Source organism: Mustela erminea, chromosome 6 (assembly GCF_009829155.1).
Source record: "Mustela erminea isolate mMusErm1 chromosome 6, mMusErm1.Pri, whole genome shotgun sequence".
Taxonomy (NCBI): Eukaryota; Metazoa; Chordata; class Mammalia; order Carnivora; family Mustelidae; genus Mustela; species Mustela erminea.
Window position 1 is genome coordinate 124814302 of NC_045619.1, and position 24902 is coordinate 124839203.

Consider the following 24902-nt stretch of genomic DNA (forward strand, 5'->3'; position numbering starts at 1 on the left):
AACAGAAAGAGTGGCCTTGGGAGTTCGACTCTTTCGTCTCATTTCTTTGCCTACAGAATGGGACTCAGTACAGGGATTTGGTGAGAGCTGGAAACAACAGGAGTCTTGGCAGAGCTCCTGCTGCTCAGCAGTGCTAGCTAAGTGGTAGTTATTCTGATTACAACTGACACTCTATAAGCGAACCGTTCTTACGAAGCATCCCCTTCCAATGGCCTTGCTGGTAATTACAGACGTGCAGCTTTCTCGTCTCTCATCTGGGTTAAACCATCTTGGGAAATTGTCTTGGTTCTAGCATATGTTTACACATTGGAGTTAAAATGTAAAAACCTCACTCTGTTTTTTACTTAAGCATTGATCTATTGAAATTAATACCAGATAACTGTTGCCATCCTGGAAAGAGATACGGCCCAGCTGAGGCAGGGGGAACAGAGTACCAGCAAAACACCATTCAGTAAGGGAGCTAAGTGGACAGGGTCCATGGGAGATGACAAAGCTGTATCAGGTACTTTCCAAAGAAAGGGAGATTCTTGACCCAACTAAGGCAGACAAGTTTATCTGAACTGATCGTAGCCCTAAAAGAACCTAACGAAAAGTTCCTACATGCCTCTTAGAGAGCAGAGAACTCCTAATGGGGAGACAAATGAGCTGCCACTGAAATTTCAGGAAGAAATTATTCTTCTGGGTCACCAGGGTAGTGGTGGTCACTGAGCAAACACATGGAAGTTTTGACGCATCTGCTAACTCATAACTTTGAAAAGAACTTCTTTTCTATGGGCTTGTTTCCTCTCCCTTGGTTTCTGCTGCTAAGTCAGTCATTAGGCAGCAACTGCTTTCATGTTCTCCATGGGTCTTGACCTTGACCACTGGCTCTCTACATGTGTTCTAAAAGAGGCAGTACTGGGGTATAATCTCACTAGCCTTTGTGAGTGACTCTTTCCCAGGCCAGTGATTTCTGGTGCCCTCTTTCCCAGTTCTACTACAATTCTAGACTAGAAACTATGAAGGCTTTACCATCAAGTCAAGGGTACTCCAGGAAATGCCAGCAACCCAACTGGTCCCAAGCAGAACTTCTAATAACTGCAAGGAACTGACACTTTGAAGATACTCCATGAGGTTTTAATGCCTTTTGATAGAATAGCTCAGAAGGATTTATGACTGAACACTGAGAGATTTAAAGACAAGATATTCTAAAGTCCTTTTTGAACAGGAAAGTTGTCATATATAAATTGCAACGACATATCCACTAGTCCTGATGTGGGTAACCGCGATTTCCCAGAAAATCATGGGAGATGGTGTCCTTACGTTACTCTGGTGTTTATTGACCTCCATGGCATGTCTGACGTCAGGTGGCTCCTTCATATGGGCATAATCTGAGAATCCTCTGGCGGCATCGTGTTTCTGCTTATAGGCAACCTTTAAAAACACAAACCATTGTTAGTTTCTTCAGGAGTACGCTACGTTCCTACCCATTAAATTTCAGTGTTTTGCTAGGAGTTTGTGTACTTGAGTTCCACCACCATGGTTGTATTTGCCTAAGCCTCTGTAACAAGAGAATATACTCAGTGCTTTAAGGTTGGTGCTTCAGGTTAGAATCCTAATTCTGACTCTTTCCTGCTAATTTCAACAGTCCTCAACCACAGGCGTGCTGCAACCCCACTCGTATTTAGCTAGCTTAAATCTCAGGGACTATTTTGGGAAACCTTTCAAATCTAGGCATTTTTAGGGTCATAAATGTCCAAGGTTTAAATCTTGGGAAAGCAACTGACAAAGTGGATGAAATGACCAGACATTTAAAGGTGAATTTTTCATTTTTTGATTAATTGTTAATGACTTTCTGTAGGCACAGCTATAATATAACATAAAGCTCATTAAATGCCCCAACCTTTGGGAGAAAATAAAACATGCAGGCAGATTTCTGAGATCTGTCAAGGCCTGTCCTCTGCAAGGGAAAAGAGCATCACGCCAATATCACCCATTGCTACCATTTCAATTTGTCCCCTCCTGGGATGGAGAGAAGGCGTGAGAATGATTACTTCAAAAGTAGAAATAAGCAAATTCAATGACAGAGTTAGGGGGAAAAAAATCCAGAAGACAACAAAGAAATTATTCCTTTACTCACATTCTATTCCATTATCCTATGTATTTCCTTCCCAATTTTCAGTTACTTTTGTTTTATTTTTGTAGGATTACTTATTTTCTCTTCCCTCATGAGAACATAACTACCTAGCTCGGTGAATGCTCAGAACACAAACTGGCAAAAAGTAAGGATCAAGAAATATTTGCTCAATATATGAATGAATAAAAATAAAACAGGAATGGATGAATGAATAACTTATTTTAAAATTAATTCAAATATATATTAAAAGTTTTCTAATAAAAAGATATTATACAGAACTAGAATAACTTGACACAGGAGAATGGAGGCAATTTTAAGAAAAAAAAAAAGAAGAGTAGTCACAAGAACAAAATAAGATTTAATTTTTAATGGAAAGGAATAGCAGCTCAATTTAAGGAAAAACTTTTCACCAATACTAGCTCCTTGAGAGTTATGCCTCTATCTTCTTATACATCTTTTAATATCCTGTGCCTCTCATACTGAATGACAGAGGGTAGAAATGTAATAAATGTTTAGTGAATGAATGAATAAATGAGTTTATTAAATATTCTCATGAACTTAAACCCCTCATGGGTTTTAATAAACATTATTAACCATTCATTTAACTTCAATAATATACTTGTCTAGAGGATTAAGGTGATATTTACAAAATTAATTTTTTTTATTTATTTTTAAAATTTTTATTAACATATAAACAAAACTAATTTTTTTTAAATTTCTTTTCAGTGTAACAGTATTCATTGTTTTTGCATGACACCCAGTGCTCCATGCAATCTGTGCCCTCTCTAATACCCACCACCTGGTTCCCCCAACCTCCCACCCCGCCACCCCTTCAAACCCCTCAGATTGTTTTTCAGAGTCCATAATCTCTCATGGTTCACCTCCCCTTCCAATTTCCCTCAACTCCCTTCTTCTCTCCATCTCCCCTTGTCCTCCATGCTATATGTTATGCTCCACAAATAAGTGAAATATATATATTATATAATTATTGACTCTTATATTGACATATAATAATTGACTCTCTCTGCTTGACTTGTTTCACTCAGCATAATCTCTTCCAGTCCCATCCATGTTGCTACAAAGTTGGGTATTCATCCTTTCTGATGGAAGCATAATACTCCATAGTGTATATAGACCACATCTTCCTTATCCATTCATCCATTGAAGGGCATCTTGGTTCTTTCCACAGTCTGGTGACCGTGGCCATTGCTGCTATAAACATTGGGGGTACAGATGGCCCTTCTTTTCACTACATCTGTATCTTTGGGGTGAATACCCAGTAGTGCAATTGCAAGGTCATAGGGAAGCTCTATTTTTAATATCTTGAGGAATCTCCACAGTTTTCCAAAGTGGCTGCACCAACTTGCATTCCCACCAAGAGTGTAAGAGGGTTCCCCTTTCTCCACATCCTCTCCAACACATGTTGTTTCCTGTCTTGCTAATTTTGTGACTGGTGTAAGGTGGTATCTTGATGTGTTTTGATTTAAATCTCCCTGGTGGCTAATGATGATGAACATTTTTTTCATGTTTCTATCAGCCATTTGTATGTCTTCTTTGGAGAAGTGTCTGTTCATATCTTCTGCCCATTTTTTAATATGATTGTCTATTTTGTGTGTGTTGAGTTTGAGGAGTTCTTTATAGATCCTGGATATCAACCTTTTGTCTGTACTGTCATTTGCAAATATCTTCTCACAAAACTAATTTTTTTTTAAAGATTTTATTTATTTATTTGACAGAGAGAGATCACAAGTAGGCAGAGAGGCAGACAGAGAGAGAGAGGAGGAAGCAGGCTCCCTGCTGAGAAGAGAGCCTGATGCGGGACTCGATCCCAGCACCCTGAGATCATGACCCGAGCCGAAGGCAGCGGCTTAACCCACTGAGCCACCCAGGCGCCCCTCACAAAACTAATTTTTTAAAAATAAAATCACTGCCTCTTGCCATAAAGAAAGAAAGCCATCTCTTACAACTATCAATATTTAAATCTCTTCTCTGGCTCCCCCACCAAGTTCTTCTTGAAAACATTTACTGAAATGGACCTCATGCTGGGGTGTCACAGTCTCTAAACTGTGGAAGCTTTGACACAAATCCCCTCCCCTAACGAAGCCCCAATCTGTCTTCCCCTTGCGGCCAGGTAGGAAGAGTCTAGTTCAGTGGACAGAACTTCAGATATGGGCACACAGCTGTCAACAACTCCCATCTGCACTCCAAACCATCTGCATGGAGTAAGGTCCTGAAACTCCGTACTTCAGAATGCCCTTGTCTGTCCAATTTCTAATTAATCCACTCAAAATGCCCAGAATGTCCTAGATATGGTCTGACCTCTCCTAATTAGTACTGTCCAGTTTAGTCTGGGTTATGATCTCTTATGTGCTCTACCTACTATTCATGTATCCATAGATCACAGGGTTTTCCTTCTGATAGCTACGTTGAGATTTCTGTCACCTATATTCCTTAAGCCTTATTCAGTTCTGCCCCACTCCGTCCTCACATCCAATCCTGCATATCTAGTTGAATATAGGGACTCACACGCAGGACCCCCATGTTTTTCCAGGGATCATTCATCTTGTTAGACTCTGTCCATTGATTTAATCCATCAGGATATCTAATTCTCAGGAACATATCTTTACATTTTCAACAATTAGTTATGTCAAACAAGAAATTCATGAAGGACCTCCATTTAAGTTGGCAAAAACATTATGTCAGTTCCATTACATTCTGTATTATAATTTGGGGGAAATGGAGGAGGAGTTTAATGGGTGACCAGGTCTATTAAGCCAAGAAGAAACCTTTATCAGATTTGTTCCTTCTTCTTAAATATAAAGGAGATAGCGTGTACCTAGCTCCTTTTTGCTGGGTGTCTGGTTTAGACTGTATGACTTGTGACTTTATAAACATAACCAACACAGCCGATCATTTGGTGGGTTATCATAGAAATGGTGAGTCATCAAGCACAATTTTAAAAAGCACTCTTTCTTTAAAAGGCTATGTAATTTTCTACTCGCAGCATTAAAAGTCATTTCATTTATAGCTGCAACGCAGCACCACTTTAGAATTAAGATTACATCAAATTGGAGGCAGCTGAACTTTAATTTATCATATTAATTTTCATCCTTAAAATAGCTAATGGAAAATTATGTCAAGCTAATACATTTTCTGATAAATTTGATTTCTTAGGATTTGTCATTATTGTGTAGCAGTTCCCTAGATTAACACTGTTGTCTTTATACCTTGAGAATCAAGGTCGCCTTGCTACTGGATACCTAACTAGTGGAGGACACTTAAAATAATCTTACTGATTTACATATAAATATGTTTCAGTAGTATAGTAATATGTATGTTTATCTTGTATACTTAATAGCATGGTATATTTTTATATCATATATATAGATAAGACCTCTATACATTTCTAACTTCAGGATATTTTACAACTACTGTGTCAGTAAGTGCACTGCCAGTCCCCAAGCACCGACATGCCTGGAGCTCCTGAGGCCGGACCCCGGAGCCACCACAGATAAAAACGTAGGCGGTCAAACATCTCCTGAGTCCAGATGCCTGAGTAATACCCTGTATTGCTTCTGTGATAAGAGATAATTTAGCCCTTGCCTGAAATAGCCCTGGGGAGAAGATCTCACCATTTAATGGCATGGCACGTCCATGTCCAGAAATTTTCTTTGTGATCTTTGTTTATAAGATTTTTCATGGGGGATATCTCATAAAATGGCTTCCTAAAGTCTCCACATCTCTTTTTCTTTTAAAATGACTTCTCCTCAGTCATTTTCTATAAGGAGCATTAATCTAGCTCACCTCACAGTATCATTCTAGTTTGGATTAAGTTTCTGAGAATGTTTGCAAATTGGTTTTAACACAACCTTTTGATCCAGTGTCCTTGGTCTGGGAGACTTTTTCATTAGAATCCAGAACACCTGAGGTTCCAGAATGTGTCTAACCACTCTAATTTAGATTACCACAAATCGGATATGATTTGGACACAGCAAAAGGTTAGCTGTTTCATTTTCTCAGACACAGTTGAATAGTTTTACTTTCTTGCCAGTCTTATTACCAGGTAAGCTCTGAGAATTGCAATTTTAGCCACGATAAAATTGATTTACACAAACCTCAAGAAATTTTATTACATTACATCGAAATTTTATTACATGATTCCATTGAAATAGATACTTTATTCGGAATCCAGGTGTTTCCTTACTAACAAGTTCAATGACTAATTACAACGGTGGGCAGTGTTGGGAGCACACACCTGTATTTCGCAGGGGGCAAACCCCACTAGAGCATAACACATGCTAACAGAAAAAAGATAGATTCCACAATACACACTGTGGATTATCTTCCCCATTCAGTCCTACACTGCACGTGCTTGTGTACTATAGTTCCCTTTCTGCCATGAAAAGGTGAAGAAAATTTTGCACTTACACAGCAATGAGGATGTAGATATCTGACAAGGTTACCTTCCCAGGTATAAAAATAAAAAGAGACAATTCTTTCTTTTCTACATAATTGTTGTTTGTCACATACAGAGTGTTGGGTTGTACTTATTTGCTTTACAAAGTGGTCCAAATATTATCAGCAAGTGGCTAGGTGACCAGATGTTGTGAGGGAAAAAAGGGGGGACATATTAGTCATGGTCAGCCATGCAAAACGCTGGTATCATATATTTTTAGCGTCCTGTTGTACAGCTGAGATCAGCTTACTTCCAAGCTGTGTACACAGAGGACATTTAAATTGGTAATAATAAAGTACTTAAAGATGTTCTGCAAAGGATAACAACGCTCAGTCTTTTTCGAGAGTACTTTATTTTCAGACTATTTTAAAATTACCTAGGCATCTTCTACTTAAAACTAAAAAGATTCTGAAGGAAGATTTCAACTTGTTTAACAAGAAAAGGAGAGGTGGAAATGGTAAGAACTAGCTGATACAGTGTGTGTTTAAGATCCTAGACTCTGAAGCCCGACTATCCATGCTCACGCGCTGGCTCTGCCATTTATTGGCTGTGTGATCTCAGGCAAGTTACTTAACTCCTCTGTGCTTCAGTTTCCACATCTCTGAAATGGGGCTATCTCATGGAGTACTTATAGGGATTAAATGATACAAATATATGTGGAATATAGAGAGCAGCACCTGATACATAGTAAGCATTTCTATGTGTCCATTATTATTTTTAACCTAAAATGTAGCATGAAGAATATAAGCTACATAAAAGGAAATATTTCCTAAAAAAGAGAATCAACAAATTCAACAAAATCCATTTTACCAGTATTTATTGACTATCTCCCTGTGTGCCAAGGACTGATGCTAAGCCCAAGGGTAGAGTAGAGAACAAGACATGGGAAGTCCCTGCTGTCATACCACTTAGGGGAGCCACGTAGCAGATTCGAAGGGTTTAAAACAAAACAAAACAACTGTATTATGGAGAACACAAAGCAGGTAAGATGACCGAGAAAGAGGTGAAATATTCTATTTTGAAATTCTGTTTGAAGAAATACAACAAATTAAATGTACTATGTGTTCCTTATGTCTAATGTACATAAGGGGGAAATTATTCTGAATTCCAAATGAGCTTACAGGATGACAATTCTTAAGTTCATCTGCAACTTGAAATCACTAGAGCGACCACTTGCACCTGAGATAATCCAGATGAAATCCACAACCCACAGAAAAAGAAATTCAGGAACCTCTCGCCTAACTGAGGAAGCACAGACCTGTGGATCCTGAATTAAACCATTAACTCTTCATGGGACTTTGAGGAAGCTACTGGAATGTCCTCCACTTAGAGATCACATGCTAAATGAGAGACAGCTTTAGTATTTGCTGTCCAATTTTAATCTAAGTAAGCTGTCCTCACAAGATTAAAATTTGTTCTATTGATAGTTGTGAATGGGATTAGGAAAAACAGCATCACGTGACTAACGAATTTGTCCATCCATTTCAATTTCTGTGACATGGCAATGACTACCGACAACACATGAGTCCCCTGCTTGCAGTTTTCATCCAATATGCGATACCCAAGATAAAAACTATTTTTCCAGTACTTTCTACTACTTTGCTAACTATGTTTAAATGTATTTTTAAATATTAATATATTTTAAGGTGCTAATTATTAAGTGGTTAAATTTTTATATATATGATTATATAGCAATTTAGGAAAACCACACCTCACTCTGAAGATGCGTAACTTCTCTTGCAAAGACACTATCGATTGTGGCTGGCATCTGCTTATAAAGAGAATTGGAGAGGTTCGCCTTAATGGTGCCTTTGTATTTTGCCTAGAGGCGGGGAAAAAGGAAAAAAAATTAATAAGCATTACTTTTTTTTTTACTGTTAATATTGAAAGAAAATAAAAGGAAACTTGCTTCAGAAACAGAATTATTTTAAAAATCTGAAGACCATTTAAACCTTAGATACTAGACTGAAGAACATATTCTAAAGAGAGGTAAATCTAATTGATCACAGAAAAATCTTTAAAAGGAGCCACTCAAGAAAATAATGATGACTTTTCTAATTTAACCTATATAGTTTCTAAAAGTAAATCCGTTTGTATATATTGATGTTTGACCAGCAAAGAAACACCCAAGAAAGAAGTGACACTAGAGTTGTTCCAGAAAATACAGATTGGTAGAATGTAGTGTCTAGAGCGTGAATGTAACAGACAGTGTTCCTTCAAATCTTCAAATCTTTTTAACCCCCTTCTTCCACAACTCTGGTGGGAAGTGAGAACCCTTTTTTGTTGTTTCTGTGTATTCCCACCCAATTTGCACTGTCTCAAAGTGATCCCCCAAATTCAGTACTAATAAAAAGAAATGCTCCTTCACCATTTCTCTTGGAGAGATTAGGATCAAAGAACCACAAGAGATTGCCTACTTTTTTTTTTTTTTTTTGCTCTATAGTTAACACCTTCAGGAAAAAGAGTCAATTAGGAATGATAAACATCGTGTGAATCTTTGCACAGGAGAAGTAACAGGTAATGCAAACCAACCAAACCATGATTTCCCACATTCTGATATTACCCCCAGTCAGAGCCAGATGTGAGCCTGGATTTATTGAGTGTAGACCCTGTGTAAACCTTGAGTTCTCACAACTCTTTGGATGTGGGTACTCAAGAAGAGATAATTTGCCAGGTTTCCTCAAAATGTTTTCACGTCCCCGGAAGTAATCCTGAGAGTATCGTGTTGATCTGTTTCCAACATAACTTATGAGACACTAGAGGTCAGTCATTTACAATACAGTTTTATTCATCCTCTTTTCAAACTTATCTCTCCTAAGTGATCTAGTCACAGACAACAGAAATGTCTCCTCCCAGATTCAAATCACTGTTAACATGGTGCTTATTAATGTAGCATAATCTGCAGTTTGAAATGCTCTCAGATAGAAACTATGCTTTTTCAGCTGGAAAATGAATGTAGTGCTTTTCTCTGTTTCATAGTTAAGTGTCTCTGTTGAACTGATCGTACTCAAAAATAGGTTAAATTGATCTAAAATTACTTACCAAAGATACCATGTTTCAGAGAATCAGCTGCTAAATTTTACTTATTTCCAAAATGATATTCAACAATTTTTATCTAATATACCCATAAGGAAATAAAATAATGGCATTTCTAAAACTATTTTTCTAGTACTTTCTACTTATCTAAGAAAATATCTCTTTTCAAGAGTAATTCTATATAAATATGAAAGGATCAGAGTCGAAATATAGACATATATAATGAAATAGATCAACCAGAGAGTTAATTGACATTGTGCATAGGATTACATAATTATGCAGTGATTACCAACACTCAGTAGCACTCTTAAAAATATTATTCTCTAATTTTGATGCACAGACTTTTATCTACATAAATAAAAAATGAAAATGCAAACCATTTTGCATGTTTTGATGCCTTACCTCAGAAATAAAAGCACCAATGTTTTTTACATGGTTTAGCATGGGAGTGTCAGTCACAGAGGTACACTTGTCCTTGGACTTTTTATATTCTTCTTTATAATGAATCTAAAAGAGAGAACAATTTACGGATGATGAGGAAGAAGAAAAACCATTTTAATGCCCCCTTTTCGAAGAGAAGAATTACTTGAGGAAGTCTGTTTTCTGAAGGAAATACTCAAATGAGGAATGATCTTTAAAACCAGCCAAATCAAGAAAAGGGACATCTAGCACAGAGCTGCAAAGGTGATGAGACATAAGGCGCGGTGGGGGGGAAGCCTGGTCTTTAGATAAGTAAAAGTCCTGTTAACATCAAGGATCACAGGGGCGGGCGCACATGGACTAAGGGTCCTGTCGGCCCAGCTAGCTGAACGTAATTATTCAACACTCTCATTTCATTTGAAAAGTGTCCTAGTTTATTGTTACTTTCAAGCCATTGGCTGAACAGTTAAGCCACAATCAAACAAAAACATAGCTGCCTACCTCTAGGTTTAAGATAAGTAGTCATCAGGACAGATGGAACCAATTAAGAAGCAGAGGCAAAGATCAAACAACTGAAATTACTGTTAGCATCATTACCTATGCATGCATGATTAGAGGAAGGAGCTCGAACAGTGGCCACAATGAGCTTCCTTTAGATGAACTAACTCTGCTCAAATCAAACTTACCCAATTTAGGAGCATCTACAGGCTTCCTTATCTGCCTTCCCTCCCCCAACAAGAGCAGAACCTGCTCTGAAAGTTTGCCACATGGTGGAGGAGATCATTCCAGAATGCTATGGGCGGACAGATGCACAAGAGAAAGCCCAGAGAGGCTGAGCTGAGCATGCTCATTCCTTCTCTCAAAATCAGTAGTAAAAGGAGTCACTCCTTTCCCCTTGAGGAGAAGCCAGAATAGTTACTCTGGCGGGAGACCCTGTAGGAACACATGAGCTGAAGTCAGGAAACTATGGACAAGGCCCGAAAATGTCATCCCATTCTCACGCTAATTGCCATCCAATCTGAAAACTGGTGAGGCAAAATTTATGACTAGTTGAGAGGATGAAGGTAATTTGCTAAAAATTATATCACCCTGTAATAAAGTCATGTTTATCTACCCAACACTGTAAATACTTACGCTGAAAAAAAGCTTCCAGGTCAGATGATAATTATATGTTCTTAATTACAACCTAAAAGTGAAGTTTAGTTGACTATGTACCTGGCTCTTAAAGGACATGACTAACACGACGTTGCAACACTAACATTACACAGAGATTTTACCACAGGTAAATCAGACTTGAGGGGCATCATTTGACCTGAGGTATGACCAGACAGGGACATCGAAGCAAAGTTACTGCAAAATACCGTTTCTCACTGCTGCGACTCTTAGGTATTAGACGCCTACCACATTAAACACTTGCTTTATTCATGAAATCAACATTGGAACATATTTATCTTATCTGAGCACTAAATTACTTTTTTTTTTTCTTCTCAGAGATTAGCCATAATTTTAGGGCTCTGCAAATCACCCTCCTCAGTCACTAGTAATTAAACCGTTAATGGCAGTATGATAAATAGTAGGCTATTTTGATCATAAGGAGAAAAAAAAAAGTATCCCCGTTATATCATTAAGTGTAAGAGAAAATAACCTATCATTAGGCTTAAGTTTGGCTCATTATTTTTATCTTTCACCACTATCTTCTTCCCCTCACAGTCACAGTCTTGACTGCAGCAGTATGTGCAATGGCCACCGGCCTCTGATAAGCTCTGACCTGAGCAGAATGTTCAGGGCGAGAGCACAGGATAAGGGTGAAGTATTTCCTTCCTTCACTGTGCTGGCGAATAGTACGGTCTTAAGTGGGGTCTCCGGTCCTTTCTCTGGTCTTTGTCCAAAAGGTACACATACACACACACACACACACACAGAGAGAGAGAGACACATATTATTTGCCTATTGTAACTCCTGTTGTATTTCTTTCTTTTTTTTTTTTAAGATTTTACTTATTTATCTGACAGAGTGAGAGACAGCAAGAGAGAGAACACAAGCAGGGGGAGGGGCAGAGGGAGAAGCAGGCTTTCCGAGGAGCAGGGAGCCCGATGTAGGACTCCATCTCAGGACCCTGAGATCATGACCTGAGCTGGAGGCAGATGCCTAATGACTGAGGCCCCAAGACACCCCTCCTATTGTATTTCTAATGAATTTTACAACATGACTGAGGATAAGCAAATGATCTTACATTTTTATATAAAGAACGTCACATAGTGTTAGCTTTCCTCTACCAGGATAATAGAAAAAAAAGACGGGCGAACTACACTGATGAGGACACAACATCCTAGGTATAATAAAATCACTGAAGAGATGGCCACTTCCTAACACAGCCATGGCCCTGTCCACTGCATAGACTGCCTATGCGACCTCCTTCTTTCCAAATAACAGAACTCGAACGTATTTATGAGCGTAGCCAGACCCCTGCCCTAGAGGATGAGTTGCTCTAAGTCAGGCATGGTTTGCTCCTTCCCTTTGGCCAGTGACTGGTCTCCCCTGGTGCCCAGCGCTGGCCACAGGACATTTGTAGAAGTCTTCCCAGGGGTGTTCCTGGTATTGCTGGTGCAAAGGGAAAGAACCTTGCTGGCACGGCCCTTTGACACCTTTGCTCTTCCACCTCCTCCGTTCCCCAGTCACAGCGATGCAGCAGGCATGGGGTCACCACAAGGCAGTAAGTCACCATACCCAGGATGACAGAGCAGAAGGAAAGGAACCTGGGAACCCAAGAACATCCACCATACCAAGACTGGACCCCTTACCTCTACACTCTGTGAAAACAAGAAATCCCACCTATATGGTAAGCCTCTGTGCTAGGGTCTTCCTGTCACCTATAGCCATCTGCCCTCACAACTCAGATACTATCCAAGCTACTTTCTAATGGGGCGGGGGGAAGTGGGCAAGGTTGATGACTTACTAGTCAGTAAGATACCCCAAATATTGACCTTCTGCTCTGACTGCACCCATTAATCCCACCATGTCTCAACTACAATTAGAGGTAAGTCAGTTCGGTGAGGCTTTCTCTTCTTAGCCCAGGCTTTCTTTCACTTGGTGTGACCCCAAGTAATGGCTGAACTTGGAAGACAGATGTAGAAATATCTGAGAGTATTTCCTTTAACAGGCACTCCTTTAAAAAAAAAAAAAAAAAAAAAAAAAAAAAAGATTTTATTTATTTATTTGAGGGAGAGAGAGAAAGAAAGAGAGAGAAAGACTTGATCAGGGGAAAGGGCAGAGGGAAGGGAGACAAGCATATGACTCACTGAGCGGGGAGCCCAACACGGGGCTTAATTCCAGGACCCTGAGATCATGACATGAGCCAAAGTCAGATATTTAACTGAATGAGCCACACAGGCACCCCTCTTTTTACAGGCACTCTTAACCAAAAGTATCAAGAAAGTCTTCTCTCAAGTGGAGCCATGTTGGTTCAATGTATCCGACCCTGGAAGAAAGAACCACAGCCCCGTCACTACCTGGTAAAAGGGCGGGGGACACTTAGAGCCAAGGCGGCCATGGCATTAAGAATGCCATGGGATACCATCCCAAGAATGCCATGTCATTCTCTTAACGCAATCAGAGCTCTCTCTGGGGGAATAGCCACAGAATCCCAATGCCATTAGCCCTGGGAGGATTTACCCACAACAAACAATGTTCATTTGCCTGGAAAATGTCTTTCTGCTGCCACACGAGTGAACACCCTCCAAAGGGTTGATACCAAAACACTGCATCACAGGCTTCAGGCAGATGGGGCCAAACTCGCTCCGCAGAAACCCTGGATGCCTAATTTACAAGAAACATACAAAAATATCCCCCTTAACTTAATACGTCCTATGGCCACCTGACGAAAAGCTACTAGATTCCTGACTCCGATGTCTCTATATAGTTCATAGGTTTGACTTACTCAAGAAACTCAGTAGGTAGCCAATAGGTCCAGAAAGAGAGAGAGAGAGTATCTGGGAAAGTAAAAAGCATTATGTGGTTAACAGAAAAGTAAAAGAGGTGGCTTCAAAGGACGGGTAATTTGGGGAAGTGAGTTATACAAAGGGAAACCAGGTAAAGGAAAAAAAAAAAAAAAAAAAAAACCAGAAAAATGCCTCACACTGATCCCCCAAAGTGAAGCCACCTGACCTGAAAAACATCCAACTCTTTCTAGGGAAAACTGTGAGTTCCTGGGCTTATCTCTAGACCAGTCCTCTGTAACATTTATGCCACAGAACACAGTACTCTATGAGGAGGGCCCGGCACAAAGCAGGAGAGGGACGACGCAACGATGGCCACGTCTGGGGGTCTGGGGGTCTGGGGGTCTGGGGGTCTGGGGGTCGGGGGGTCGGGGGGTCGGAGGGTCTGGGGGTCTGGGGGTCTGGGGGTCATGAGGACCTCATTTCAGATCCCAGGTGTGTGGCTCCCTAGCTGTGTGATCCGGTGAACAGAACGTGAGGCCGCTTCTCACGGCTTCAAAATGAAGACCCGTGCAGACCGGACAAATAAGACACCAGCTTCACCGGGTGACAAGGGCTACAAACAGATTGCCTCCAAACAGAGAAAAAGGCTCCGGTAAACACACAGGTGTCCCTCTGGGATACAAGGGATCAGAAAACAAACGAAAAGACCTGAAGGTCTGTCTTTAAGTTTGAGACCCGGGGAAAAGACCCGTGTGCTAAATGAAATGTGGACACTAACCGAGGGCACCATCAGAAGCAGGAGAGGGCCTCGACGGGGGCTCCCATCTAACTGCCCCAAGCATTTGTCCACTTCTGTCTGTTTTTGCTCCATGACCGACGCAACTCAAACACACATTTAGACAATGACCTAGTGATGCAGGCAACATAATAGACATGAGACCCTCCCATGTAAGTTCATCGGCTCCATATAGGACACGGATGACGTGGACTGTGGATAAAGCAGTTAGTACTTAATAAATACCTTTTCCACCAAATTTCGAAAAACTAGAAATTCTTTTGGGTCCAATACATAAAGTTCTTCCAGAACATATAAATTAAAATTTGTTTGTAAAACGATGGCACAAACTCCTCTTGTTAGTTTTGTTTTAGAGACAACAGTAGTACTTGCTCCGACTCTTTGCAGGTAAATACACAAATTGCAAATATTAAAAAAAAGAACAGTATTTTTAAAAGTATGAAATTCTATTTTGAAACAGAAGGTGAACATGTACACAGATGTATATCAGGCCACAGGCTGTGATCTAAATATTCAAGTCGTACAGACATTCTGCCGTACAGCATAAATCTGTAATAAACAGAAATCACTCCCACATATTAGATTTCTCCTACCTCAGAGAGGAATAACATGGCTTTGACTTTTGCTAAATAGTAAAGGCCACGCCCCTCGCCACGAGGCTGGTTCTGCAGTCACTGAAAAATGATCTTATCCGAAACAACTCCAACAAAATCACCTACTCACTGAAGTTGCCCCTTGAGTTCCGATGGTTTATATAATATACTTAGCTCATCCCCAACTACCATTTAATAAAAAACATTACACCTGGAAGAGGTACTATTTCCAGAGTTAGGAAACTTCAGGTTTTAAATGGTAGCATTCCCATTACCAATATTATTGTAATCAATAACAGTAAAGGTAACCTGTGCAGGGAAATCTACGGTTAAGAGCAAACACAGCAGAATGGCTGAGGCTGAGAAGGCTTTGTGCTCAGTCCTTTTCCCCACTGCTCAACTGTGTGACCCTGGCAAGATACTTAACCTCTCTGAGCCTTTGTTTCTTCACCTCTAAAATGAGAGAAACAATGGAGTCCACCTCAGAAGCTGCAAAGCCTGGCACAGAGTCCTCGAGAAATCTTAACTTGGCTGATGTCTTGTGGTGGTCATCATTCCATCACTATTAAGAGTTTACAAAGGGGGAGCCTGGGTGGCTCAGTCGTTAAGCATCTGCCTTCGGCTCAGACCATGATCCCAGGGTCCTGGGATCACGTCCAGCATCGGGCTCCCTGCTTGGCAGGAGGCCTGCTTCTCCCTCTCCTACTCCCTCTGCTTGTGTTCCCTCTCTCGCTGTGTCTCTGTCAAATAAATAAATAAAATCTTAAAAAAAAAAAAAAAAGAGTTTACAAAGAACTTTCTCATGCAGTAGCTTAGTACTCCCAGGTAAGAGCACAAAGAAATACTTCATTTAAAATTCTATTACATTACATGTCAAATATATGGAAAGAGTAGGATTCCCACCATCCTCTGGCTCTTTCCGACAAGCCCACAAGGAGACAGTCATATACAAAATGTGACTGGATGGATACAAAAGTAATTTTCCGATGTAGCAGTTAATAACCGCCAGCATCCCTTGAGTGCTCACCGTGTTCCGGACAGTTCACTAAACATTCCAGACGTATTACCATTACTTCTAGAAAATGGAATAGATGTTGCCCTTGAGGAAGTGAGCCCAGTCCTGTTACATAACCTGCCCCAACCTTACTGTTAAATTGATGCAGGCAGATTGACTTCAGTGAACATGCCAACGTACTACCCCACTTCCCCAGATTGACCTCCTTTGAAAACAAACATGTGTTGGGGCGCCTGGGTGGCTCAGTGGGTTAGAGCCTCTGCCTTCAGCTCCGGTCATGATCCCAGGGTCCCACATCGGGCTTTCTGCTCAGCAGGGTGCCTGCTTCCTCCTCTCTCTCTGCCTGCCTCTCTGCCTACCTGTGATCTCTCTCTGTCAAATAAATAAATAAAATGTTTTTTTAAAAAAAGAAAGAAAACAAAACAAACATGTGCAAAATATTCTGATCACTTTGCTCATTTACTACAACAGAAATGGCTAGTATGACGCTCGCTTTTCACGGGTCATCTCTCCCCACACACAGGGTTCTTACCATGCAGTTCAGTAACTCAAGAACCCCAAACTGTAAATGCATTTTATGTAAATATGTATTTTTTTCCCTGGTTTCAAGAACTATTGCATTCATCGGAGTCCTCAAAAAATCCCCGAACTGTTTTTTAAAAAACCATCCGTTTAGACAGAGATCCTCCTGACACAAATTCCACCCCCATTCAAAGTCTAAAAGGCAGTTCACACATGGAACATGCTCTGAAATTTCAATGCTTTATGATTTCATGCCCGAGTGACAATGAAATTCATAAGGGACACTGCTCTGGACTGAGAACACAGGAATCTGTTCCTACAGATACTCTCTGTATAGGTCACCTTGAGGAAATCAATGGAAATTTCGGGACTTAGTTCCATGATCTGGAAAATAACTGTGTTTTAACAATGATTGTAGGGTTTTCTCCCCAACTCGATGATCTGATGGCATAATAGTGCCACACACACATAATGAAAAATAAAAAAAAAAATCACTGAAGTCACTTACATCACTAATGAGCTTGGTGCATTTTCTGGCCAATTCCATCCTTAGGTCTTCAATAACAGGCTTGAAGAACACCTGTGCAGAAAAACAAAGGAAGGAAACATTTTTTCTAATGATCGGCTTAGAGGAACAAGTAGCCTTCTTTAGCTGGTGTGTTCCCACTTACCGTGTCGTCTTCATCTTCCTCTTCCTCTGTTTTTCCCTCTTCTGCCTCATCTTTTACATCCTCAAATACAAGGACCCTCATTTTTACTCTGTGTATAGAGGGTTTTTTTTTTCTTCTTTTCTCTCTTTCTTTTTTCTTTTCTTTTTAATTCACGAGGACACCCCCTTTCTCTGTACTACAGCACCCTTGAGCTCTTGGAGTCTCTGGTGTTCTGGCAGAAATGACCTTGCCCAGGCCTCATCCCTATTTAGCTCACACTTCAAGCTCTTATCATGACTGCGTGTGAGTGGATGGATGGAATTGTGGAGGTCAGCCAGGACTAGCCTCCCAAGTGGAAATACCGGTCCAACAGGCAAAATTCAATTTTGTGACCTTTTAAAGTCAACATTCTCTAATCTGGGTAAGCAATCCAAAAGAGACCATTTATTTATATTTCACTAATTTAATTCATTCACAAAATAGTTTGAAAAAGACTTAAAGATTGTGGGAAAACAACTCCACAATGTAACACTCAAGATAGCACGTCCAAAGCCTGTTATCTCAAAGATTTCCCAGCTCCCTCTAAATAAAGCTTTTGCTGGAACGTCAGACATATCTCAGATTTGGTATAGTGAATCTGGATCATTCAAACTTGTCTTGTTAATCTAGGTTAAATTTTTTATGACACAAAAACATACTTCTCACATTCTAAAAGATACTAACTTTAATTAGCTGATTAAAGGCTAGTAATTTATTATGAAAAGCCCTTTGAACCACCTTAAAGAATCTATTCTGAGTTAATTATGATCATTACTCTTATATTGCTATTGCATTATTTTAATTGTAAACATCATTAAATACGAGAACTTGCAGTTAACATAGGTTGATATATCATTTAAGAATTCTAGAAACACCACTGTTTCAAAAAAATAATAACAATGCTCTTCCATTCTGCCCATTGTGTCAATTTTTATAAATTCACTAGTCTTTATATTATAAAATATTCACTATTTATGTATTCCTCAATGTGTACTACACGCCTGGAAAATTTTGGAAAAATAAATTATAACACTATTTATAATGGAGTATGTGTTATCGATAATATAATTAAAAGTATATTTCTCAAAAAAAAGCTTTATTGTCAATTTAGGCAATAACAACTCATAATTTATCAGTTTGGTTATTCAAACCCAGGGTAAATTAACTTGTTGGACATAAAAAAATACCCCATAGTGAATAATGAAACGAAATATAAAACATAAATTTATTCCAAATCATTAAGTAGCCAAGAATCATGCTATTTTCTCTTTATGTCGCATCTAGTTTTATCTAATTGCTTTGGCCTTACCTAAACTAAAAATTCTGACAAGAAAAATATTCTAAACAGTCATTAAGCATGGATTATTCTTCAGATTGTTTTTCCATGAGGCCAAAGTTCCACAGAATACTCTCTAGAGGGGGAAGGGGGTTTCGTAAGCAAATGTGTTTGGAAAAACTTGTATGTTCATCTCTACCCCTGTCACTTAGAGATCCACATGGCATAATGACAAGTTGGAAGCTCCAAGAAGACCCACAATCAAGAAAACTGGTTAGGTTTTATTAATCCAGTATTTCTGAAACATGAAATCCTATTCATCTAATCTAATCTACCTACTTACCTACATATCATTTTCTTTAATGATTCCTCATGCTCCAGAAAATTAGTGTTCTTCTGTGAAGTACTATGTAAGGGAAGCATTATCCTATTCTGGGGGGAAAAAAAAAAAAAAAGGTTGTGTTCTAGAATAGTCTTTTCATGAAATGATTTTTGGTATAGGCTAACTTAATGGCATCACATATCCTGCTCACTAGCAAAATGCCAAAAAGAAGTCCCCCAGGGTGCTGAATTTGGAAACCTTCACTTTTAAAATAACAACTATGTTATTTTAAACATAGCTATGTAGAGAATTCTACAGGGAATTTCTCCGCACATTATATTTGTTCCATAAGGGAGCAGAATGTGTGAACTCTGTTTCCCTCAAGCCTTCTGCCAAAAGACTGTTCTAATATTCTATAGAAGATCTATTACATTATCTTTATTTGGAAAAGGGGAAGAACAGTTTCTATAAGCTTTTCTAGAAAACCTCTAGAAGCATGGGGAGAAAATTTCACCAGAGCTAGTTGAGATGACTTGTGCGGCTCGCGGTGACATCTAATCCCCATGGGGATTTACCTGCAGTGGACTTCAGTGGCTGCTTTTTCTCATTTCCCATCATGTAATACGTCCTTATTGACTCTCCACTGTGCTGGAAGAAAATAATCTGTTGAGATTATGCACAGAAGTTCTGAAAGCAAAACCAAACACCATATGCACCGTAAACACACATTTTCCATTTGTGGATTTTAGAGTCAGAATTTTAAAGCCAGAGGGATCCTTAAGAAATCAATTTTACTAAAAGCCCTCTCTTTTACAGGACAAAATTAAGACCAAGAGAAGTTAATTTTTTGTCTCATCCACAAAGTTACTCAATGGAATACCAGGACCAAAGCTTAACCCGAGCTTTATGTTCATTCATCGAAATAAGTGTTACTATGTCAGGCACTGTGCTTGGTGCTGGGGACGTGATGGTGAATAAAGCATACTCCTGCTAAGATAAAGCAGGAAATTTGAAAAACAAAACAAAAAACAAACAAACAAACAAAAAATAAAAACATCATTCAAGACCTGCTGGATGAACTCTTTAATGGTCTGTCTGGCAAGCTACATACATTATTTCTTCTGATTGAATGTCTCATTTTTTCCCCTCTCACCTGTAAGTATGATACAAAAGTCATGTAAAGTTTTCTTTAAAACATTTTAAGCCTTGCACTTTATCACAGCAAATCTCTCTTGTCAGTAGCTCCCAGATGCAACTTGGGGAATAAGAAGAAAGTTCTTCATGGATAGCTATCATGTTTCAAAATTCCCTATTTTCCTCTTTATTTTTTAAACCAAGTTAAATGTTGTGTTTTAATATATATTTGCACCCTGGAGCACCCCCATAAGGGAATAGCTGTATAACTGCTATCACTTTTGCTTATTGTGTTTTGCTTATTGTGTATATTGTCTACCTCTTACTTTAGTACTGGACCCCATGCCCTGATACAGAATGAGACCAGTGTGGGGATCACATTATTTATGGCAAGACCCGCTACTTCCAGCTATAGCTCCCCCACATCCTCTAGGGCACATTCTCTACCCTCTCCACCCTAATTCTCCATAGTTAAAGAAAAAAACCAAATTGCCAGAAGTTATTAAAAGCAAAGCACTTAAAAAATAACAAGGCTTCTGACAAACACAAGATTTGTCAACTATCCAACAAAGGTACACAGTTCCAGGAAAAGCACCTGATAATGAAAGGGTTTTCTCAGGTCAAAGGGTAAGACTCTACAACATCAACATACTTGAAAAGGCCAGAAGAGCCCCTATAGCCTAACAGCCTAAAGATAAGGGCTCGGTTGCATATGACAATACAGAAGTCTTTTTTTTTTTTTTTTTTTTTTAAGATTCTATTTATTTGAGAAAGAGAGAGAGAGTGTGCACACAGCAGAGAGAGAGGGAGAAGGAGAGTTTCCACTGAGTGGGGAGCCTGATGCAGAGCTCGATTCCAGGACTCTGGGATCATGACCTGAGTTGAAGGCAGATGCTTAACCAAATGAGCCACCCAGGTGCCCCCAGAAGTCTTTAATTTGTTTAGAGTTTGATGTTTTTGTGTAAGCAAATATATTTCCATAGCAACTGCCAAGTCATATGGGGTAATTCAGGTATTGGGACAGAGCCCAGGGCCAAGGAAACTCCTATGTACCATCAGCACCCGTTTGCAGTGCCCCACTGTCTGCAGTGTTCCCCTGTCTGTAGTGCTCCCTTGTCTGTAGTGCTCCCTTGCCTGCAGCGCTCCCCTGTCTTCAGTGCTCCCTTGTCTGCAGTGCTCCCCTGTCTTTAGTGTTCCCTAGTCTGCAGAGCTCCCCTGTATGCAGTGCTCCCCTATACGCAATGCTCCCCTGTCTGCAGCGGTCTCTTGTCTGCAGAGCTCCTGTCTGCAATGCTCTTAAGGTCACGTGCAGTAAGAATTGCCCAGATTGTGACCAACGTTTCATACTTATTTCGCTTTCCCCCCTTTTCTTGATCATGATAGAACATGTGCTTGTTGCCAACATGGTGATGAGAGCCTTGCAAATGAAAATCCCTAATAATTAAAATAGATGGAGATTCAATTCTGAGTTGAGGAAAACTTCCAGGGATAAACTGAAATTTTCCACTTTAAAATTAATTCTACATTTCTTACTGCAAAATATTCCCCCTGAATGGTTCGGTGAGAAACGAATTAGCTCATTTGACTTGTTTGCCTGTCTTGGCAGTCTTTTATAAACTTGTTTTCAGTTGCCTGGGTTCTTTACATTTCTTTTTCTTTCTTTCTCTCTTTCTTTCTTTTTTTTTTTTTTTTTCTTTTAATGTCTATCTCCCAAAAGGTTCTTGGTTCTCAGCTGAACTCCTGGTCATTTTACTTTTGCCTCACATAGTTCCTCGTGGTTTGGCAACTGTCCAAAAGAGAACTTTACTAGTAGATGAGGGGATGAAATTGTTTCTTCAAACCAGAAATGTAAGCTCTCTTGGGCAATTTGTCTTCTTTATAAAAGATGAGAGCTCCGCTTAATATTAGCCCAATCTATTTTTACAGTTTACATTCATTAAGCCCATCTTCTCCTTTTGAATGGCCATTTCATTACTGTTTGTTAATTAGAAATCAAAAGAATACAAAGCAACCTGAATAACTGTCACCATTACTAATTATGCCATTAAAATAAGATTTAATAGAATGTGTTTTTTAAAATTCATATTCCTGTTTTCACATGTAGAGATCCTATTCACAAATGAGAGCCATGCATCTAAACTGGTGTTGGAGGAGAAGAACAAGAAACTGCAAATTGTTTTTGGCAAAATTTCTGGGTCGGGTGTGGCTGGGATGCCAAAATCAAAAGTATGTTCCAGATGTACTGACTGGGGCGTTCTCATTCAGAGTCTACATTAACATAAGCATCCAGCAAACTGAAGGACATTGATTTAATTCTCTGCTTACTTAAGACAGTAGTTCAGTATGAACAACAGTGAAGTTCATACAATCGCTTTCACAAGCCTTCCCACTGAGAGAAGCCAAAGTTCCGGGTGGCCTCTGTAAGCCTTGTAACCAGAACCAAAGGGTCAGGCACAATCAAACAGCTTGGCTATCCCAGAAAGTATTCCTTTCCTAGAATTTTGTGTGAGATGTGTCAGGAAGAATTGTGAAGGACTTTGAAACTGGCAAAAAAAAAAAAAAAAAAAAAAAAAAAAAACCCTCCTGTGTTATCTAGTTACCTCTGGCTAATTTGGCCTTTTGCCGTCTTTGAACTGCTTCACAGGACCATAAAATGTTAAAAAACTGATAACAATGCTAATGATGCTTTATCCATACAAATGCAAATTAATTGTGTCCTGGGGAAAAGCAATTGATTACTGGTCCTATCAATAGAGCCTTTTGCTTTATTTCTAAATTCATTTCAGCAATTCCTTATTACTTATTCACGCGTGTTCTTCAAATTCACCTATGAACCAATCTTAATGTCTTATTGGTGCCCTCATTCATTAATGAGTTAAAAATCTTTTTTTTTTTTTTTAAGATTTTTATTTTTTGACAGAGAGAGAGAGAGAGATCCCAAGTAGGCAGAGAGACAGGCACAGAGAGATGGGAAGCAGGCTCCCCGCGAAGCAGACAGCCTGATGTGGAACTCAATCCAGGACCCTGAGATCATGACCTGAGCTGAAGGCAGAGGCTTAACTCACTGAGCCACCCAGGCGCCCCAGTGAGTTAAAATCTTTTAAGTGTGTTTATTTTATGTTACACGAGAATCATGATTTCACCATTTTAAAAAATCCTTTAATGGATGCAAATGATTTAATTATTCTCATTGCTTTCCTTCAACATTTGGCAAAAGTAGAAAGGGAAAAGTTATCACCGGACAAAGTGCTCGGCTCTCAGCTGTGAAACATAATTGTAAAAATCTTTGGTGTTCGTTGAAATTAGCTTTTTGTTTTGTTTTGTCCTCAGGTCTGATCTCGCTTGACTATTGGCAAATGCCACATGTGTGCTTGTATATGTGTACATTCACACACAACACACACACACACACACACACACACCCATACACATGCGCGGGAGCAGATTTAATTCACCACAGCTGCCAGTTCCCTCTTGAAAAGCATACAAGGCCTCAATAAATGCAAAGACTTAATTACTTCTCACATCTGGAAAAACTTGAATATGAGAGTGGATTTATTGAAGAAGCTCTTTGCTTGGCTGTCAACACTGTATGGAGAGCCAGAGAGAGCGCGTGGGCTTGATCACGGCTGGCAATTCTTTAACTCTTCAGAGATAGATGTTCTACCAATTAATTCATAGCATGTCCTAAGCAGGGACAAGATTTATGAATTTTAGGAAAACACCAGGAAGTAAATGATATTCTAGTCGTTTAGGGAGAAAAGCCATTTTTGTCATGTTTTCAGGGGGGAAAAATCATATACTGTTTTAAAATGTGGAAATAATAAGGAAATCCTTAAATTCCGGAAATGAAGGGAAGGCTTTGGGGTTGTGGAGCACATGAAAACAAACAGCCATTAGAACAATAATTTACATAAATACATGCAAAGCTAGACGATTCTGCTCTTTTTTGGAAGCAGTGTAATAATGCTCCTCAAAGGGAAGCAGGGAGTTACATGAGCTCCTAACAAGAAGATTTAGTAGGAACCAAGCAATGGGCAGATCTCCCCCTAGAGAGGATATCTGAGCCAGAATTAGACAAAGTGATGGGGTTTAGGGAAGGCATCCAAAGCATTTGCAAAGACCCAGAGACAAGAGTTGGAACTAAAAGTTCAATGTCATTGGAGAACACAATGGAGGGGAAAGAGGGCAGCAGAGCAGCAAGGAGAGATGCAAAGCGGTCCTGGGGGACAGACTCATGAAGTAAATGGGTGGAAATCGCTTATCCTAACACAAAAAGCTTAAGCCCGTTTGAACCGTGAATCCTTTACAAACAACACAGTTCCTGGTCAATTAACTGCAGAAACAGCACCTTTACACCTCCTCTATTCCCTTCATAGATAGGCCTTGAATTTAATTTCTACCCCTTCATTTCACCATTAGCCTATTTAAATACTGTGTATCTGGAATTTATGAAAATTCATAGTGGAGAAATTACTCCCAGGTTTGTTGGTTTAATGAAGGGAAATACATGCGTGTTGTATATACCCCCAATAAATAGAATTGATGTTAAACGTGTTTAAAATATAAATTTCACACTTCCACATTTC

General features: G+C 39.4%; 1 protein-coding gene across 11 annotated transcripts in view; it reads right to left on the reverse strand.

Annotated features, from left to right (window-relative positions):
- Window positions 1-24902, reverse strand: part of NEBL (nebulette) — a 360144-nt gene that overhangs the window by 95284 nt on the left and 239958 nt on the right. For 7 of the 11 annotated variants that reach the window (XM_032349565.1, XM_032349566.1, XM_032349567.1 and 4 more), the window contains exons 1-5: window positions 17564-19194; window positions 17401-17472; window positions 10011-10115; window positions 8284-8394; window positions 1303-1413 (exon numbers count right to left, since the gene is read on the reverse strand). The exons of 2 other annotated variants lie outside the window; for them this stretch is intronic. In XM_032349565.1, coding sequence (XP_032205456.1) covers window positions 1303-1413; window positions 8284-8394; window positions 10011-10115; window positions 17401-17472; window positions 17564-17644 — 480 coding nt within the window. In that variant the 5' untranslated portion in view covers window positions 17645-19194. 2 more of the 11 variants (XM_032349570.1, XM_032349568.1) reach the window with 2 other exon arrangements.